Source organism: Pseudophryne corroboree, chromosome 4 (genome assembly GCF_028390025.1).
Source record: "Pseudophryne corroboree isolate aPseCor3 chromosome 4, aPseCor3.hap2, whole genome shotgun sequence".
NCBI classification, from domain to species: domain Eukaryota; kingdom Metazoa; phylum Chordata; class Amphibia; order Anura; family Myobatrachidae; genus Pseudophryne; species Pseudophryne corroboree.
In genome coordinates, this window is record NC_086447.1 from 793,659,014 (window position 1) to 793,681,125 (window position 22,112).

The window sequence follows — 22,112 nt, forward strand, 5'->3', positions numbered from 1 at the left end:
ATGTCTGTCCCTATGTCGCCGGGACCTTCAGGGTCTCAGAAGCGCCCACTATCCCAAATAGCAGACACTGATACCGACACGGATTCGGACTCCAGTGTCGACTAAGATGATGCAAAGTTACAGCCAAAAGTGGCTAAATGTATTCGATATATGATTATTGCAATAAAAGAAGTGTTGCATATCACAGAGGAACCCCCTGTCCCTGACACGAGGGTACACATGTATAAGGGAAAGAAGCCTGAGGTAACTTTTCCCTCCTCACACGAGTTGAACGTATTATGTGAAAAAGCGTGGGAATCTCCAGACAAGAAACTGCAGATTCCCAAAAGGATTCTTATGGCGTATCCTTTCCCGCCAACGGACAGGATACGGTGGGAATCCTCCCCTAAGGTGGACAAGGCATTGACACGATTGTCAAAAAAGATAGCGCTGCCATCTCAAGATACGGCTACCCTCAAGGATCCTGCTGACCGCAAGCAGGAGGTTACCTTGAAATCCATTTACACACATTCTGGTACATTACTCAGACCGGCAATTGCGTCGGCCTGGGTTTGTAGCGCGGTAGCAGCATGGACAGATTCCTTATTGGCGGAGATTGAGACCCTAGATAAGGATACCATTTTATTGACCCTATGCCATATAAAGGATGCTGTCTTATATATGAGAGATGCTCAAAGAGACATTAGTTTACTGGGTTCCAGAATAAACGCTATGTCAATCTCTGCTAGACGAGTCCTCTGGACCCGGCAGTGGACAGGTGATGCCGACTCAAAAAGACATGGAGGTTTTACCTTACAAAGGTGAGGAATTGTTTGGGGAAGGTCTCTCTGACCTGGTCTACACAGCTACGGCAGGTAAATCGAATTTTTTGCCTTATGTTCCCTCACAACCTAAGAAAGCGCCACATTATCAAATGCAGTCCTTTCGTTCAAATAAAAGCAAAAGAGTACGTGGATCATCCTTTCTTGCCAGAGGTAAGGGCAGAGGTAAAAAGCTGCACAGCACAGCTAGTTCCCAGGAACAGAAGTCCTCCCCGACCTCTGCAAAATCCACCGCATGACGCTGGGTCTCCGCTGAGGGAGTCCGCCCCAGTGGGGACACGTCTTTGACTTTTCAGCCACATCTGGGTTCACTCACAGGTGGATCCCTGGGCAATAGAAATTGTTTCTCAGGGATACAAGCTGGAATTCGAAGAGGTGCCTCCTCGCCGGTTTTTCAAATCGGCTCTACCGACTTCTCCCCTAGAAAGGGAGATAGTGTTAAATGCTATTCAAAAATTGTGTCTTCAACAGGTGGTGGTCGAAGTTCCCCTGCTTCAAAGAGGGAAGGGATACTACTCAACCCTGTTTGTAGTTCCGAAACCGGACGGTTCGGTCAGACCCATATTGAATTTAAAACCCCTGAACCTATACTTAAAACGGTTCAAGTTCAAGATGGAATCGCTCAGAGCTGTCATCGCCAGCCTGGAAGGGGGGGATTTTATGGTATCTCTGGACATAAAGGATGCATACCTTCATGTCCCCATTTATCCACCTCACCAGGCGTACATGAGATTTGCGGTACAAGATTGTCATTACCAATTTCAGACGTTGCCGTTTGGGCTTTCCATGGCCCCGAGGATTTTCACCAAGGTAATGGCGGAAATGATGGTGCTCCTGCGCAAGCAGGGTGTTACAATTATCCCATACTTGGACGATCTCCTCATAAAAGCGAGATCACGAGAGAAGTTACTGAACAGCGTGTCACTTTCATTGAAGGTGTTACAGCAACACGGCTGGATTCTCAATATCCCGAAGTCACAGCTGGTTCCAACGACTCGTCTGACCTTCTTGGGCATGATTCTGGACACAGACCAGAAAAGGGTTTTCTCCCGATAGAAAAAGCTCAGAAACTCATGACTCTGGTCAAGAAGCTATTGAAGCCAAAACAAGTGTCTGTGCATTATTGCACTCAAGTCCTGGGAAAAATGGTTGCAACATACGAAGCCATTCCCTTCGGCAGGTTCCATGCAAGGACTTTCCAATGGGACCTATTGGACAAGTGGTCCAGGTCACATCTACAAATCCATCAGCGGATCACCCTGTCCCCCAGGGCCAGGGTATCTCTCCTGTGGTGGCTGCAGAGTGCTCACCTTTTGGAAGGACGCAGGTTCGGCATTCAGGATTGGATCCTGGTGACCACGGACGCGAGCCTCAGAGGGTGGGGAGCAGTCACACAGGGAAGAAACTTCCAAGCACTTTGGACAAGTCAAGAGACTAGTCTTCACATCAACATACTGGAATTGAGGGCCATATACAACGCCCTACGTCAAGCGGAGAACTTACTTCGCGACCAACCAGTTCTGATCCAGTCAGACAACATCACCGCAGTGGCTCATGTAAACCGCCAAGGCGGCACAAGGAGCAGAGTGGCAATGGCGGAAGCCACCAGGATTCTTCGCTGGGCGGAAAATCATGTAAGCGCACTGTCAGCAGTGTTCATTCTGGGAGTGGACAACTGGGAAGCAGACTTCCTCAGCAGACACGACCTGCATCCAGGAGAGTGGGGACTTCATCGGGAAGTCTTCGCACAGATTGTAAGTCAGTGGGGACTGCCCCAGATAGACATGATGGCGTCCCGCCTCAACAAAAAGCTACAGAGGTATTGCGCCAGATCAAAAGACCTTCAGGCGGTAGCAGTAGACGCCCTAGTGACACCGTGGGTGTTCCAGTTGGTCTATGTGTTTCCTCCTCTTCCTCTCATACCCAAGGTGTTGAGAATAATAAGAAAAAGAGGAGTGAGAACAATTCTCATTGTTCCAGATTGGCCACGAAGGGCCTGGTATCCGGATCTGCTGGAAATGCTCACGGGAGATCCGTGGCCTCTTCCTCTGCGACAGGACCTGTTGCAACAGGGGCCCTGTCTGTTCCAAGACTTACCGCGGCTGCGTTTGACGGCGTGGCGGTTGAACGCAGTATCCTAGCGGAAAAGGGCATTCCGGATGAGGTCATTCCTACTCTGATAAAGGCTAGGAAAGACATGACAGCGAAACATTATCACCGGATATGGCGAAAATATGTTTCTTGGTGTGAGGCCAGGAATGCTCCTACGGAAGAATTCCATCTGGGCCGTTTCCTTCACTTCCTACAGACTGGAGTGAATTTGGGCCTAAACTTAGGATCCATTAAGGTTCAGATTTCAGCCTTATCCATTTTCTTTCAAACAGAATTGGCTTCTCTCCCAGAAGTACAGACTTTTGTGAAGGGAGTACTGCATATTCAGCCTCCTTTTATACCTCCGGTGGCGCCTTGGGACCTTAACGTGGTGTTGAGTTTCCTTAAGTCGCACTGGTTTGAACCACTTCAAATGGTGGAGTTAAAATATCTCACTTGGAAGGTGGTCATGTTATTAGCCTTGGCTTCGGCTAGGCGAGTGTCGGAATTGGCGGCTTTGTCTCATAAAAGCCCCTATCTGGCTTTCCATATGGATAGGGCGGAATTGCGGACCCGTCCTCAATTCTTGCCTAAGGTGGTGTCATCTTTTCATATGAATCAACCTATTGTGGTGCCTGTGGCTACACGAGATTTGGAGGATTCCGAGTCCCTTGATGTAGTCAGGGCTTTGAAAATTAATGTGGCCAGAACGGCTAGAATCAGGAAAACAGAAGCACTGTTTGTCCTATAAGCAGCCAACAAAGTTGGCACCCCTGCTTCGAGCAGACTATTGCTCGCTGGATCTGTAATACGATTCAGCAGGCGCATTCTACGGCTGGATTGCCGTTACCAAAATCGGTCAAGGCCCATTGCACTAGGAAGGTGGGCTCGTCTTGGGCGGCTGCCCGAGGGGTCTCGGCACTACAACTGTGCCGAGCTGCTACTTGGTCGGGTTCAAACACCTTAGCAAAGTTCTATAAGTTTGATACCCTGGCTGAGGAGGACCTCCTGTTTGCTCAATCGGTGCTGCAGAGTCATCCGCCTTCTCCCGCCCGTTTGGGAGCTTTGGTATAATCCCCATGGTCCTTACGGAGTCCCCAGCATCATCTAGAACGTTAGAGAAAATAAGATTTTAAACCTACCGGTAAATCTTTTTCTCATAGTCCGTAGAGGATGCTGGGTGCCCGTCCCAAGTGCGGACTACTTCTGCGAGACTTGTATATAGTTTTGCTTACATAAGGGTTATGTTATAGTTTAATCAGGTTGGACTGATGCTACGTTGTTTTTTCATACTGTTAACTGTTTAATAGATACACAAGTTATACAGTGTGATTGGTGTGGCTGGTATGAATCTTGCCCTTGGATTAACAAAAATCCTTTCCTCGTACTGTCCATCTCCTCTGGGCACAGTTTCTCTAACTGAGGTCTAGAGGAGGGGCATAGTGGGAGGGGCCAGTGCACACCCAGACCTAAAGTCTTTCTTAAAGTGCCCATGTCTCCTGCGGAGCCCGTCTATCCCCATGGTCCTTACGGAGTCCCCAGCATCCTCTACGGACTACGAGAAAAAGATTTACCGGTAGGTTTAAAATCTTATTTTTTCCCTACCAATCGGCGTGGATGTTTCCTTGTCACCTATATGGTCTTTGTATGCAAAAAGCGGGTGTGGATCATTGGGTCGACAGTAACTAGGTCGGCCACTATTGGTCAACAGTGACTAGGTCGACACATGAAATAGGTTGACACGGTCATCAGGTCAACATGAGGTTTTTTTTTAAATGGTTGTTTTCTTCGTAAAGTGACTGGGAACCCCAATTAGTGCACTGTTTCCCCTCACATGGCTTGCTTTGCTCACCATGCTTCAGGCAAGGTTCCTCGCTCCCAAAGTCCACGTCGATCATAAAGTATGAAAACGTTTTAAAAAAAAAAGAAAAACACTAGAAAACTCATGTCAACCTTTTCATGTGTCGACCTTTGCCATGTCGACCTAATGCATGTCGACCTAAGTGTTGTCGACCTAAAGATCGGATACCGCAAAAAGCAAGACACAATGTCCAACAGCACTCTGCAATGGGCCAGCAATTTACTATATTATCATCTTTTTCTCACCCAGAATGCTGCTGGAATCAGTGTATTTTTTCGTTGTTGTGCAGATTAACCCCTCCCTTGCACACACCTGTTGTCGGCCAATAATATTAATTATGAGCAATTTCCATTCTTTGTAACCCTGTTCAGATGATTTACATACAGCGTAAGTCATCTCTAATTATCATTATCAAGCATGTTTTCTGCCTTTGCAAACACCTTTAAATGGAATGTATTTAAGAGGTCAGCTTTCTCGTATCTTTCTTTTCTATTATTTTTGTGACCCAGTACTATTAGTTTGATTTTTGTTTATTTGCTATTTATGTACTTGAAAATGTAGTTTCTATTTTTAATACTCTGTTTTATCTTTTACTTGTTACTTTTTCTGTATTAATATCTCCATCATCTATTTCTTTTTTGTGTGTGTTTGTGTATGCATGCAGTTGATTTCAGTCCATCTGTATTTTGAATGTACACTGATGACAATCATCTCTTCTTTTGGGTTAATTGGAGAGCTTACCCTAAAAATTATTATTTCTGCAGCGGGGTACACTGTTCCACATGGAATACATTGGGGTGTAAAGATGTATCTTGAGCCAGAGGCACCAACAGGCTAAAGCTTTAGACTGTCCCAGGATGCATTGCGTGTCCTCCTCTATATAATCTCGCCTCCAGGCACTGTGAGCTCAGTTTTGCAGTTGGTGCTGCATGAAGCAGGGACCCCTGAAAAAGCTATTTAGAAGACTTCAAGGGCTGCAGCACTTCATATGTCAGGGTGATATACTGTGCTGCGGCTCCATCACCTCACCAGCGGCGTCGCATATTCCCGTTGGCCCTGTTCCCGGGTACTTTCGGTGGAGACGCTCCGGTTCCTAGGCACACCACCGCAGATGCTCTTCTAGATTGCGTGGCCGCTACTAAGGGAGGAGGTAAGAGGGTCCCCCAGGAGGGACCTGACATTAAATCGTGTTCTGGTCGCGGTCTAAGAAGACAGACCACAACGCTGGCATGGACACTGTGGCCGTACAGGGACCTCACTATATCCACCAGGGCAGGGGAGCACAGGTTGGATGATACATTTTACAATTTAATAAGGCTCCATAGTACCTGTTGGTGAGGACCAGCATAGGGGATAAGGCGCTTGACCTGTAGCCCCTCCCCCAGCTGCGGGCACCATCTACTGCTGGTGTTCCCGTCCTGGAGCTGCCTCACAGTCTCCCTCACTCCCTGACTGAGACGCTGGGCGCCATCTTATCACAGTAGCTGAGACTGGTCTCCGGGACTGCAGGGCAAAGTCTCCTCTGTAAATCCACCTAATTTATCAGTGCCGTGATTCTACAGACAATTAAGTATTGTACATGTCATTTTAAGACAGCGTTAGTTAAGAACAAGTGTACCTCTGCCAGAATATATTGTACGAGTACTCTGATATACACATCCGGTCTCAGACCGCGCATTGTTTATATATATATATATATATATATATATATAAAATGATAGTAAAAAAGCTGCCACTCTGGCGTAAGTCTGTAAATCGCCCGGGTGCCCTCCTGAAAAACGCCTGGCAGCGAATTCAATGTAGTCTCCGTGGAGGGCGGCACTCCTGGGTCTTGCACACAATCAGTACAAGCAGGCGACCAGCACCATATGCAGGTGGTGCTGGTCGCCTGCTTGTACTGATTGTATGCAAGACCCTGGAGTGCCGCCCTCCACGGAGACTCTGCGGTTACATTCACTAAAATGTCTAACGCAAAGGGCGGGAAATCCACAGACACTCCTGCATCATGCAGCGCATACGCAAAGGATTTGTCTGAGGGGGAAGCTTTGATTGATGGTCTGTGTAATATGTGCCATACATCTCCCAGTCAGCCCGCTGCTCCTGTAACCACCTTGGGCGGCATTCTCAAATATGCTTAATGCGCTTGTGACACGCCTTACGCCCCCTATGGGACCTCCTGTGCCATTGGAGCCACATATTGTCCCTATGATGAATCCGCCCTGGGCGGATACTCTGTCTACCCAGATACAACAATTAAATCAATCTTTGGTTAGACAAAAACCTACCCCACGTCCCTCTGCGGTCAAGGGGCCATCTAAGCGGGCCGCGTCCTCACAATCCACTAATATCTCAGATGATTCTTCTGATGAGGATGGGTAGTATACTGACCCATTAGACACTGATACAGTTGCTTCTGACGAGGAAACTACAACGCAAGTTGATGTCCCTGACCTAGTGGAGGCTATTAAGCTGATTCTAGAAATCGATGATGGTGTAGATCCCACTACTGCGTCTAAGAAACCTGATAAATTTAAACGTCAGAAGGTAGCTAAAGTAGTCTTACCACATTCTGACCATTTGATAGACATACGTCAGGAACCCTGGTCTTCTCCAGGAAAGAAATTCTCCCTGTCTAAAAAGATGCTAGCTCGTTATCCTCTCTCCGCTGAGTTGTGTAACAAGTGTGAAAATCCCCCATTGGTGGATTCCCATGTCACCTGTCTTGTGGTGTCATCTACTCTGCCTGTCACCACTGTCACCTCACTGAAGGAACCGACAGATAAGCGCGTGGAGGGAGGTCTGAAGTCTATTTACTCCCTTACAGGTGCTGTGCATAGACCCACTATAGCAGCCTCCTGGGCCGCAAAAGGAATTGAAGCATGAGTTCAGGCAATAGAGGATGAGCTGCCTCAGGATATATCTGACACTGCCAGATAATATCTGTCTCATATTACCAGCGCCTCCCATTATATTCAGGAGGCATCCTCTGAGGCAGGTGTAATGGCGGCCAAGGCGTCGACTACGTCCATCCTGGCTCGCCGAATTCTGTGGTTGAGGTCATGGAAGGTGTACCTGGACTACAAAAAGACCTTGGAGGTAGACATCCTATTTGGGGAGGATCTGAATAAGATCGTAACTAACTAAGCGGCTGCTAAGACTGCCTTTCTCCCGAATACTAATCCTTCTGCACAGAAGGCAAAGAGTACTACCTTTCGTTCCTTTCAACCTCATGGGAAAGCAAAAGGTCAGGCATACCTGAGACAAACTCGTGCTCCCAAAACCACTAAGCCCAAAGCAAAACAATCCTGGGCTGCCCGTCAGCCTGCTTCCAAACAAGACAAGCCTGCTGCATGACGGAGCGGGCCTCCCTCTGGGGGATCCCAGGGTGGGAGACCAACTTCTACAATTCACCCAGGTCTGGTTAAAGACCACTTCAGACGCATGGGTGTGAGAAGTCGTCTCTCACGGGTAAGCAGTCTCTTTCAAGAGACGTCTCCCTCGCCAGTTCCGAACAATGGTTATCCCTTCAACCCATTGAAGGCGCAAGCTCTACACCTGGTTGTGCGATCCCTCCTGGATACAGGAGTGGTAGAGCCGGTAACCCTGTCCCAGAGAGGCGGAGGATACTACTCGACCCTATGTCTAGTCCCGAAACCCAATGGGTCTTTCTGGCCTATACTCAACCTCAAGTCAGTGAACAAATTTGTCAGAGTGTCCAAGTTCCGTATGGAATCGCTGCGCTCGATCATTCTGGCCATGGAACCCAGAAATTATATTGTATCCCCGGATATACAAGTTGCTTATCTGCATATACCTACTGCCATTTCGCATCAGCATTATCTGCGGTTTGCTATTGGCAACCTTCATTACCAGTTCCAGGCTCTGCCGTTTGGACTGGCCACGGCCCCTCGGATCTTCACCAAGGTTATGGCCGTGATGATGGCTCATCTCCGTCGTCAGGGAATCGGGATCCTGCAGTATCTGGAGGACTTGCTGATCCTGACGAACTCCTAAGAGGTCCTCCTCAGTCATCTGCACCCGATGGTACACTTCCTACAAGCTCACGGGTGGCTCGTCAACTGGAAGAAGTCCTCGCTGGTCCCTGCTTGGAGCATTGTGCACCTGGGGGCACTGCTGGACACAAAAAGCCAGAGACTGTTTCTGTCTCCAGAGAAAGTCTTGAAACTTCAGGACAGGATCAGATACTTCCTCTCTCGCCCAAGAGTGTCACACTCAGCGATGCAAGTACTAGGCCTCATGGTGTCGGCTTTCGACATGGTAGAGTACGCTCAATTTCATTCCTGCCCTCTACAGAGGATAATCCTTTCCAAGTGGGATGGCCTACCTCATCGGATCAGGTCTCAAATGATCTCCTTGACTCCGAAGGTTCGACTGTCACTGAGCTGGTGGCTACAGGACCAGCAGTTGAGCAGGGGCCGTCCCTTCTGGATTCCCGACTGGGTCCTACTGACTATGGACGCCAGTCTGAGGGGTTGGGGCGCGGTGCTGGAGCAAGACTCTCTCCAGGATCGGTGGACCATGGAGGAATATCTCCTCCCAATAAGCATTCTGGAATTGCGGGCAGTGTTCAATGCTTTGATTCTTGCCCTGTCTCTAATACAGAATAGGCCTGTTCAAGTACAATCAGACAATGCCACCACGGTGGCTTACATAAATCATCAAGCCAGCACTCGAAGCTGCATGGCAATGATGGAAGTGTCAAAAATCCTTCGTTGGGCGGAATTCCATCTGCCAGCAATATCGGCAGTGTTCATTCCGGGAGTCCTCAACAGGGAAGCAGATTTCCTCAGTCGTCAGGACGTACACGCCGGAAAGTGGAGTCTTCATCCGGAAAGACTTTCAACTCCTAGTGGTCAAGTGGGGCCTACCAGATGTAGACCTGATGGCGTCTCGACACAATCACAAGGTTTCGGTCTTCGGATCAAGAACCAGAGATCCTGATGCAGCGTTCGTGGATGCACTGGCAATTCCATTTAACTTTCGGCTGCTCTACGTGTTCCCTCCAGTGTCACTCCTGCCAGTGTACTACGGAAATTCAAGCAAGAAGGAGGAATACTACTTCTAGTCGCTCCAGCGTGGCCCAGAAAGCATTGGTTCTCAGACCGGCAGGGTATTTTTGGGAGTGGCAATGGGAGATGATTGATGTTGAATTAAAAGTGTTCCGTGCTGAAATTAAGAAGTATCATTAAAAACACACTTGCATCTCTTAGAAACAGCATCAAAAACTGTTCTTTCATAAAATGTATAACTAAACAATATGTGATGAGTTTTCAGTAACTTTGCCTTCATTACATGTTCAGTTTGTGTTGCATAGACATAGAATTTTGTATTGTTTTCGAATAGCAATCTTTAGATAAATATAGGGCAGTGGTTCCTAAACTGTGTGCCTAGGCATCCTGGGTTGCTGCAAGGCTCTTGCAGGGGTGCATCGGGTTGGTGGTCCAGGACCAAATAAAATTATTTATGGTCAAAGTGATAGGCAAAACCAGTGCTAGTGGCTGACAATCATAAAACATGTGGACAATCAGACACGCAACTATCTGAACCTAAGGATGACAGGTAGGGTCAATTTATATAATTTATTTTATTTATTTTTTACAAAATGTATCAATAAAATTTGGGGGGGAATTTGGGAACCATTGATATACGGTAGGGTATTTTGGTTTTCTCAAGATCAATAAAATAACATTAATCTATTTCCAGTGTTATGGATTACTATAGCTATCGATAACATTGTAATTTACTGTGACTTACCACAAGTGAAATTCAAATTGTAGAACTCATTAACAACAAGTAGTTCACATGAATATCTCTGGTATGTGATGTAGCTTAGTATTTGGAAAACCTGGGGCATTTCTTGTAAACTCCTGAAAATAAATTAGAATTTTCTTAATTTTTTTTTTTTTATAGAAAGACGCCAGATAATTATATTTCAGAGATTAACCCCACCCCTACAGGTTGCAGAACAGCAGTAATCCTGTTTCCAGGACACCCAGAGCAGGTTCAAGAGCCTTTATAGCAAAAACTCACACTAGGGTGCCTGTAGACACTGAGCCATTTCAGCTGCAGATTTTTCGGATGGATATTAAAAAGCCACAGCTTTTTGGTAGCCATCCAGTCAGTGTTATAACATCACTACACTGTTTCAGAGATAGACGCAATTTGGATCGATGCTGTGACTTCAGACACAGAGGATCTGTATATGGTAATGCAGCAGGTGGTGTCTTCAGTAAAAAGACGCCCCTACTAATTTCCTCAGATCTGCTGGTACGCAGCAAAGTATCCACCGCATGGACATCAGGTGGCCACGGAACATCTGATTAACCGTCAAGTTACTCAGGATGTCTAGCAAAACCACACTGGCATAATGTATAAGGGGCACTATTTTTGCATGGTATAATGTTTTATAAGGGGTACTACTGCTTTGCATAATGTGAATGGACTCTGGCAAAATGTGAATTGGATCTGTGTGGTGTAAAGTGAATAATGGGCACTACTGTGGTACATATCGAAAATAAGGGACGCTACTGTGCGTTCTAATGTGACTAAGGGCACTATTGTGGGGTGCAAAGTATGTAGTTATGGCTCTTCTTTGGTGTGCTGAATACACAGAACTAGATATCTGCACACTCAAACAATCAGTATTGTAATGATCTTGGGTGAATGTATATGATTCATCACCATACATTCACTTGTATGACCCCTATTTTATATTGTACACAATGTTGATTAAATTTAGGGGGTGCAGTCAACTACAGTTTATCAAGACTGTTTTAGAAAAAAAAAGGGAAGAGGGAATTCTGTATTGTCGACGCACAGAAAAAAACTAATTCTAAAAGATAGCCTTTATTAGATATATATTAAAATATGAATATGATTAATTCATTCCCAACTACAGTGAAACATAGAATTAAAATCACAGACAAACAGGTAAGTGAATCTAAACAAAAGATTGAAAATGTGTGAATAAAGATTTTAAAAAGCGTGTCCACGTGTGTTTGCAAGTATGTCTTAGTATTCGGGGATTACTATATTGGTACAGATACCATCAATGTTTCTACATCCATCCAATATTATTCGACTACTGTCAACATCAACAGTGTCGGTACATACATATAATGTCGACCACTAGTAGAATCTAAAATGTCTATATCTAATGTTCTGAGTTCAAAACACTTTGGGATCGTATATAATGTGGAGCTTCAAATTCCTCAATTTTGTTAATTGTGGTGACTATAAATCATCTGTAGGTATACTCACAGATCTGATTCCCTTTAGATCTATTTCTGATATATTGAGAGCCTCTCACACTGGCTGTCAATATTATTGGGGTATCTATTTATGCATGGAAACATATAGCTTCAGAGGGTATAGTATTCCCTGCTTATATAGAGAGTAACTGTCTTATACAGTGATGTTATTTATATATATGGTGTCCACCTGTGTTACACAGATTTCAAGGATACTGCTTATGTTAGGGGTATTGCAGCCCCAATTGTACTTCCCAAGCAGACCGTTTATCAATACGGTTTATTCCTTATACATCAAATATTGGCCATAGTGTCCAGCTGTATTACACAGATTTCACAGATACTGCTTATATTAGGGGTATTGCAGCCCCAGTTATACTTCCAAAGCAGGCCGTTTATCAGTACGGTTTATTCCTTATGCATCAGATATTAGCCATACCATTATAGTTGGCTACTGATGTTATTAAACTGTATAATAGTTTCAGTTTTTAAACAAGCTGATTCTCATGCATAGTACTCTCAATTAACAGTGAGGAATAGATCTTATTTACTTATATAAGTCAAGGGGTGGTCAGAAATTATCAGAAAGTGGTCAAAAGGTATAGTGACCTATATACATGTTCATTAGATCCAAATTTATTAAACTCAGAATAATTTGTGTTTTATTACAGATATTTATTAGTATTTATCCTTGGATAGAGTTTTGGATTTACACTGTACCCCAAATTCTAAGATGTCTATTGTTGTTGGTAGTTATTGCATCACAATATGTTTAATATATATTAATAAAATTTGTGAGCTTCTCATATACTGCTTTTAGCAGTAGTCACTTCAGACTATTGAGTCTGTCTATTAATATGGCAGACTTTTTTGCTACAATGTGTGGCACTTAATGTATCTTATTCAGAGCATGCAGCTGCTATGCTCCTGGATGTTGCCAATTGTTGCAATGTGATACTTTATAACATAGGCTGCTTTACTAGTACTTGCTTCAAACTGCTGTTAGGATCTGTACTATTACAGCTGCACTATTGTTCATATAGATTGCGGTAGTGTAAAAGCGCTTTAGTATTCACAATGTTTTTACAGCTACATACATTCTATCCTATAGACTCTGACTGTCTTTAATCATGGCAGTCTATGTAAGCAGGTCTGGATGTAACTTGCAGGTATAAGCATGTGTCACTGTGCTTAATACAAATGGCTACAATCTATTGAGCATAATTTTCTTTATCATTAAACTGCCAGCTAACGTCTCATATCAATTTGTATAATTGCATCATAGCTTTCTGACTGTCTTTAATCATGGCAGTCTATGTAAGCAAGTCTAGATGTGACATACAGATATAGGCATGTATCGCTATGTTTCATACAGATGGCTACAGTCTATTGAGCCTATTTTTCTTATCATTAAACTACCAGCTAACGTCTCATATCAATTTATATAATTGCATCATAGCTTCAAACACTGAAAACGCGTGGACACGCTGTGCCCTACACGCGTGTTTCACTGCACTTATGGCAGCTCCCTGACGAAGCTGCCATAAGTGCAGTGAAACACGCGTGTAGGGCACAGCGTGTCCACGCGTTTTCAGTGTTTGAAGCTATGATGCAATTATATAAATTGATATGAGACGTTAGCTGGTAGTTTAATGATAAGAAAAATAGGCTCAATAGACTGTAGCCATCTGTATGAAACATAGCGATACATGCCTATATCTGTATGTCACATCTAGACTTGCTTACATAGACTGCCATGATTAAAGACAGTCAGAAAGCTATGATGCAATTATACAAATTGATATGAGACGTTAGCTGGCAGTTTAATGATAAAGAAAATTATGCTCAATAGATTGTAGCCATTTGTATTAAGCACAGTGACACATGCTTATACCTGCAAGTTACATCCAGACCTGCTTACATAGACTGCCATGATTAAAGACAGTCAGAGTCTATAGGATAGAATGTATGTAGCTGTAAAAACATTGTGAATACTAAAGCGCTTTTACACTACCGCAATCTATATGAACAATAGTGCAGCTGTAATAGTACAGATCCTAACAGCAGTTTGAAGCAAGTACTAGTAAAGCAGCCTATGTTATAAAGTATCACATTGCAACAATTGGCAACATCCAGGAGCATAGCAGCTGCATGCTCTGAATAAGATACATTAAGTGCCACACATTGTAGCAAAAAAGTCTGCCATATTAATAGACAGACTCAATAGTCTGAAGTGACTACTGCTAAAAGCAGTATATGAGAAGCTCACAAATTTTATTAATATATATTAAACATATTGTGATGCAATAACTACCAACAACAATAGACATCTTAGAATTTGGGGTACAGTGTAAATCCAAAACTCTATCCAAGGATAAATACTAATAAATATCTGTAATAAAACACAAATTATTCTGAGTTTAATAAATTTGGATCTAATGAACATGTATATAGGTCACTATACCTTTTGACCACTTTCTGATAATTTCTGACCACCCCTTGACTTATATAAGTAAATAAGATCTATTCCTCACTGTTAATTGAGAGTACTATGCATGAGAATCAGCTTGTTTAAAAACTGAAACTATTATACAGTTTAATAACATCAGTAGCCAACTATAATGGTATGGCTAATATCTGATGCATAAGGAATAAACCGTACTGATAAACGGCCTGCTTTGGAAGTATAACTGGGGCTGCAATACCCCTAATATAAGCAGTATCTGTGAAATCTGTGTAATACAGCTGGACACTATGGCCAATATTTGATGTATAAGGAATAAACCGTATTGATAAACGGTCTGCTTGGGAAGTACAATTGGGGCTGCAATACCCCTAACATAAGCAGTATCCTTGAAATCTGTGTAACACAGGTGGACACCATATATATAAATAACATCACTGTATAAGACAGTTACTCTCTATATAAGCAGGGAATACTATACCCTCTGAAGCTATATGTTTCCATGCATAAATAGATACCCCAATAATATTGACAGCCAGTGTGAGAGGCTCTCAATATATCAGAAATAGATCTAAAGGGAATCAGATCTGTGAGTATACCTACAGATGATTTATAGTCACCACAATTAACAAAATTGAGGAATTTGAAGCTCCACATTATATACGATCCCAAAGTGTTTTGAACTCAGAACATTAGATATAGACATTTTAGATTCTACTAGTGGTCGACATTATATGTATGTACCGACACTGTTGATGTTGACAGTAGTCGAATAATATTGGATGGATGTAGAAACATTGATGGTATCTGTACCAATATAGTAATCCCCGAATACTAAGACATACTTGCAAACACACGTGGACACGCTTTTTAAAATCTTTATTCACACATTTTCAATCTTTTGTTTAGATTCACTTACCTGTTTGTCTGTGATTTTAATTCTATGTTTCACTGTAGTTGGGAATGAATTAATCATATTCATATTTTAATATATATCTAATAAAGGCTATCTTTTAGAATTAGTTTTTTTCTGTGCGTCGACAATACAGAATTCCCTCTTCCCTTTTTTTTTCTAAAACACACGTGTGCTGAATACAGAATATACTGTATGTGTTAGCTCCTCATTGGTCATCTTACCTGTAAACTGAGACCTCAGTCAGCTTCTTTTTTTGTGAATGCCTAGCAGTTGAATATTTAAAATAAAAATAAAAAACTGTGATGTTTTGCATCTCCATGGACATCATATTATGAATTTCAAAAGAAGAAGACAATTTTTTTTCAGTATAAGCGCCAAAGTAAAAAGATAGAATAAAATAAATATGATATATACGTCCCTTGGAGATGTTCTCGTTGGGTTGATCCTCAATTGTTCAAAGAACGTTCTCAATTGATGTGGTTAATGTCTAGTGATTTTATATGAAAACAGAAAAAGCAGACATGCAATGTGTGGTATTGTTTTATACAATGTTTTCTTTTCATATATAAAGTTGACCTGATCCCATCAGGAAAAAGGAAGCAATAGCATAAGTGGGGGATCTATATAAGGTGCGTACCCCAACTCACACTAGGAGGAGCGAATATGTGTACAGAAAGGTTTCTTTAGATATCTTCACCCTTTTGGTGTGTCCTTCACCATAAAGTATGCATAGAAGAGCATACCTAAACTCACTTTAAAGTGGGAATGAGTCAAATATATAAAGGTATCTTTTCTCCTATTATTGCTGTATCAAATGGAAGTGCGTACCACACTCACAGGACAAAAAGTGGAGATATTCCTATCAAGGTATCTTTGAAATCCACAACCATTTCAGACTTCAGGAAACCGATGGCTCAACGAATGTTTCTCAATTGGTACAGTTGATATCCAGTGGTTTTATTTTAGAGTGGGAATGAGTCAAGTGTATAAAGGTATCTTTCTCCTATATTGTTGTATCAATAAAGGTGCGTACCACACTCACAAGACAAGAAGTGAAGATATTCTTATCAAGGTATCTTTTGAGTCCACAATTATTTCAGACTCAAAGGTTGGCTTCTTGGAGTTAAGAGAGGTTGCACAGTGCCCAGTATTGTCGACGCGTTTCGGCTCAATAGGAGCCTTCCTCAAGACATGTGGGCACTGTGCAGCCCCATGCTATTTATCACATATTCGCTCCTCCTAGTGTGAGTTGGGGTACGCACCTTATATAGATCCCCCACTTATGCTATTGCTTCATTTTTCCTGATGGGATCAGGTCAACTTTATATATGAAAAGAAAACATTGTATAAAACAATACTACACATTGCATGTCTGCTTTTTCTGTTTTCATATAAAATCACTGGACATTAACCACATCAATTGAGAACGTTCTTTGAACAATTGAGGATCAACCCAACGAGAACATCTCCAAGGGACGTATATATCATATTTATTTTATTCTATCTTTTTACTTTGGCGCTTATACTGAAAAAAACTGTCTTCTTCTTGTGAAATTTCTGTCTTTGTGGGGTGGGGTGGCATCCTGCTAGACAATTTACATAGGTTAAAGCTGCCTTGCGCACATTTCAAGAACTCCAAACCTGTTGTTTGCATCATATTATGAATAGCTGTGTGGCAGTCATGAATATATCAATCCAGTAGTTTGTCAAGTGTATTTCTATAGGGGTTTCTGGCTGACTTGAATGATTTATTGAACCCAGATGAGTATATATCATCCATTTAATCACTTATTTATACTACGTTTCTACCTCATAAACGTCTTTTATTGTAACAATATGCATTTCTGTTTCGAATTTTGAACTTATAAAAGTGTGTTTTCACAACATAATACAAATTGGCGCACTTGGCAGGATTCTAAATGATTAAAACATGACTAATGTTGGAAGTAGATTTGTCTTGTTATTGGGATAATACATTTGGGTTTTATGGTTGCCATCTTCTTTGATAAGTACTATTTGAAGTACAAATCCACTTAGACACAAGAAAGCAGATTAGTTATAAAAATAAGGACAATAACAATTACGCTTATAACACTAGGTCCCTTTGACTTGTGAATTAATTGTATGTGGACACCCAATACAGTACGTATTTGATCTCTGACACAATGTCCTCAAAATTTGTTTAATATTAATAATAATTTTATTTTTATAGTGCTCTTTCTCCAACAGGACTCAAGGTGCTTACAAGTTGCTATATTGGATGGTTGTGCTATCTAGTGCATCAGCAGGTGTTCATTGAAAAGGAACAATTGGAGACTGAGCTGTAGGCACTGGGATAAATTAAGTGTTTAAAAAATAAGACAGGAACATTATGTGTTAAGCAATGTGCTGAGTACAGAATACTTCTTATTGAAATAAATGAAAAGAGAAACTAAAGGTAAAGATATTTGATAAGGAGACAAGTCTTCCTCTTTGGAACCTGGGGGTAAATTTGCTAAAATGGGAGTTCTATTTAAGATGGGATGTTTCCCATAGCCACCAATCAGATTCTATGTCTCATTTATCTAGAATCTTCTAGATCAGTAGTTCTCAAACTCGGTCCTCAGGACCCCACACAGTGCATGTTTTGCAGGTCACCCAGCAGGTGCACAGGTGTATTAATTACTCACTGACACATTTTAAAAGGTCCACAGGTGGAGCTAATTATTTCACTTGTGATTCTGTGAGGAGACCTGCAAAACATGCACCGTGTGGGGTCCTGAGGACCGAGTTTGAGAACCTGTGTTCTAGATGATAATACCTGGAATCTGATTGGTTGCTATGGGTAACATCCCATCTTAAATAGAACTCCCATCTTAGAAAAATTTAACCCCTGGAGTTCATTGCTATCAACAGTGTAAGGGGTGTATTAGGAGAGGCGGGGGCCAATGTGCATTCTCCGTCAGGGCAGTGGCGTCACAAGGGGGGTGATTCCCGCACCCGGGTGTCACCCGCCAAGGGGTGAACCAAAATGTCGTCTCCTGGTCAGTGGCAGGAGCCGGGTGCTGCACTGTAACAGTATGTGCAACACTCGGCAGTCACTGTGTAGGAGCCAGCACGGCAGCCACAGCACTCCCCAGGGGCAGCCTGTATCTCCCGAACCCCCAGAGTGAGGAAAACGTGGGTCGGGATGCGAAGCTCCACCATCCTGTGAAGCCCTCCCCTTTCCCACGAAGCCCCACCCATTTTCACAGCGACGAACCGGGTATCACTGTGGTAATGGATGCCTCTGCGTCAGGGCACTCTCCTCTATCCGGCAGAGCAAGTGAGTCTACAGCTGTTCCAGAGTCTACTGCTCATGCACAGGTCTGCGGGAACATGGTGCCTGCGCCATGTTTCCAGTAACTTTACTACTGGGCAAGTGCAAATCGCTGGGAAAATAGCTACAGATACATTTTCCCAGTCATCAGTGTGCCTCTGGAGAGGTATGTATTGAACATGGATGCAAGGTGTGCAGTGTGGGCCCATGTGCACTGTACACCTTGCACCCATATAGATACGACACAGGACCGGACCCCAGCCATGGTTGGTAAGAAAAATGGATTTGTCACTCAAAACATGTTATAGACATTACTATCATTGATTATGACAACTTATTTTCTGAACTGAATTTCAGGAAAAGGAGGCTGAGTGGAAAGAATTGCTTTTGTATAATGTCAATTAGTTTACTTGGGGACAGTCCTTAGAAAGATATCAGTCCATGTTACAAGAAATTATAAAGTTTTTGGAATCATCTGAATGTATATTTATTGCCTGACACTGAATATAATGGTTTAACTACGACATATTGCTCTGTGTGTGCCTCAAAGATCTCACCTTAAAATGCCGGATCCGACAAGGATCCCAGCAATGTTGAGCAGAGCCACTCCTGCATTGACAATATTCGGGTTGTTCACTACACCGAGAACGGCAAGAGCTAGTAATTCACCCATAATATGTGGAACCAAAGTTGCAGCAAGGAAAACTCCAAATCTTATGGGTTCTGGATTTAGTCCTATAGTCCTGCAAAATACACAGGCAAGCACGTGACCTCTAGATCTCACAGGTCCTGAATTAGAAATACAGAACACGAGAAAAATGAACATACCAATATACGAAAGCACCAAATATGCCCACACTGAGAATGCTGAAAGGCAAAATATGTATAATGTAAGCTAGCAGCATTTGCCACTTCTTGTATAAACCATCCTTGCTTTCCTGGTCACCGATTGCCCGTAGGGCTGGGACTGTAGAACAAAAGAGAAGATTGATTACTTTATATCCGTATTCTGTCTGACATACAGTAGTTATAACCCTTTTCTAGCCAGGACTCATATATATGGATCCGCTTTGCACCCCATGATTAACAATATAAAGAATATGGTCCATCAATAACCATATATGGCCATTTTATTTTCTCTGACGTCCTAGTGGATGCTGGGAACTCCGTAAGGACCATGGGGAATAGCGGCTCCGCAGGAGACTGGGACTGGGCACATCTAAAGAAAGCTTTAGGACTATCTGGTGTGCACTGGCTCCTCCCCCTATGACCCTCCTCCAAGCCTCAGTTAGATTTTTGTGCCCGACCGAGCAGGGTGCAATTTAGGAGGCTCTCCTGAGCTTCTTAGAAAAAGTTAGTTTTAGGTTTTTTATTTTCAGTGAGACCCGCTGGCAACAGGCTCACTGCATCGAGGGACTAAGGGGAGAAGAAGCGAACCTGCCTGCTTGCAGCCAGCTTGGGCTTCTTAGGCTACTGGACACCATTAGCTCCAGAGGGACCGAACACAGGCCCAGCCTCGGAGTCCGGTCCCAGAGCCGCGCCGCCGGCCCCCTTACAGAGCCAGAAGCAAGAAGAGGTCCGGAAAATCGGCGGCAGAAGACATCAGTCTTCACCAAGGTAGCGCACAGCACTGCAGCTGTGCACCATTGCTCCTCATGCACACCACACACTCCGGTCACTGAGGGTGCAGGGCGCTGGGGGGGGGGGCGCCCTGAGCAGCAATATAAACACCTTGGCTGGCAAAAATACATCACATATAACCCCCAGGGCTATATGGATGTATATTAACCCCTGCCAGATTCCATAAAAATGCGGGAGAAAAGTCCGCGAAAAAGGGGCGGAGCTATCTCCTTCAGCACACTGGCGCCATTTTTCCCTCACAGCTCCGTTGGAGGGAAGCTCCCTGGCTCTCCCCTGCAGTTAATACACTACAGAAAGGGTTAAAAAGAGAGGGGGGGGGCACAATTTAGGCGCAGTATACAATATATATGCAGCTATAAGGGAAAACACTTTTTTATAGGTGCTATCCCTGTGATATATAGCGCCCTGGTGTGTGCTGGCATACTCTCCCTCTGTCTCCCCAAAGGGCTTTGTGGGGTCCTGTCCTCTATCAGAGCATTCCCTGTGTGTGTGCTGTGTGTCGGTACGGCTGTGTCGACAGGTATGTGGAGGATAATGAGGTGGAGGCGGAGCGAATGCCTGTAAATATGTTGTCACCCCCTGCGGGGTCGACACCGGTGTGGTTGAACTTATGGAAGGATTACGTGAAAGTGTCAACTCCTTACATAAAAGGTCGACGACACGGAACAGCCGGCTACTCAGCTTGTGCCTGTTCCAGCGTCTCAAATGTCATGGGGGGCTCTAAAATCGCCCGCTACCTCAGATAACGGACACAGATGTCGACACGGATACTGACTCCAGTGTCGACATCGATGAGACTGGTGTACCCTCCAAATAGGTCCACCCGTTACAGGATTGAGACAATGAAAAATGTATTACACATTTATGATTATACCCCAGGTACCACATAAAAGGGTATTGTGTTTGGTGAGAGAAAACTATTAGTAGTTTTTCCTGCATCTGAGAAATTAAATGAGGTGTGTGAGGAAGAGTGGTCTTACCCCGGTAAGAAATTGATAATTTCTACAACGGTTATTGGCAGCGTACCCTTTCCCGCCAGAGGATAGGTCACGCGGGGAAACACCCCATAGGGTAGATACAGCGCTTACACGCTTATCAGAAAAGGTGGCACTACCGTCTCCGGGTACGGCCGCCCTGAAGGAACCTGCTGATAGAAAGCAGGAGGTTACCCTATAAGATATGGTCACACACTAGGGCATTATATTGCGACCAGCCGTTGCTTCGGCATGGATGTGCAGTGCTCCCGCTGCGTGGTCAGATTCCCTGTCGGAAAATAACTATGGATAGGGACAATATTTTGCTGAAAATAGAGCATATAAAAGACGTGGTCTTATACATGCGTGATGCACAGAGGGATATTTGCCGGCTGGCATCAAAAATAAGCGCTAGGTCCATTGCCGCCAGACGGGGGTTATGGACTTGGCAATGGTCAGGCGATGCCGACTCGAATCGGCACATGGAAGTTGCCCTATAAGGGGGTAAAACTGGGGATAGTTTTTCAGACCTCGTTTCCACAGCTACTGCTGGGAAATTAATTTTTTTGCCACAGGCTACCCCACAACAAAAGAAAGCACCGTATCATCAAGTACAGTCCTTTCGGCCCCAGAAAAGCAAGAGGGCTAGAGGCTCATCCTTTCTGCCGAGAGGCAAAGGTAGAGGAAAAAGCTGCAACACACAGCTAGTTCCCAAGAGCAGAAGTCCTCCCTGCGTCCGGTAGGTCCACAGCATGGTGCTGGGGCTGCTCAGGCG

At 43.8% G+C, this 22,112-nt stretch overlaps 1 protein-coding gene across 1 annotated transcript in view; it reads right to left on the reverse strand.

The window, feature by feature from the left end:
• Window positions 1–22,112, reverse strand: part of ABCG5 (ATP binding cassette subfamily G member 5) — a 93,802-nt gene that overhangs the window by 3,443 nt on the left and 68,247 nt on the right. Inside the window, exons 11-13 of the mRNA XM_063919812.1 lie at window positions 19,551–19,689; window positions 19,280–19,465; window positions 10,549–10,661 (exon numbers count right to left, since the gene is read on the reverse strand). Coding sequence (XP_063775882.1) covers window positions 10,549–10,661; window positions 19,280–19,465; window positions 19,551–19,689 — 438 coding nt within the window. The remainder of the gene's footprint in view (window positions 1–10,548; window positions 10,662–19,279; window positions 19,466–19,550; window positions 19,690–22,112) is intronic.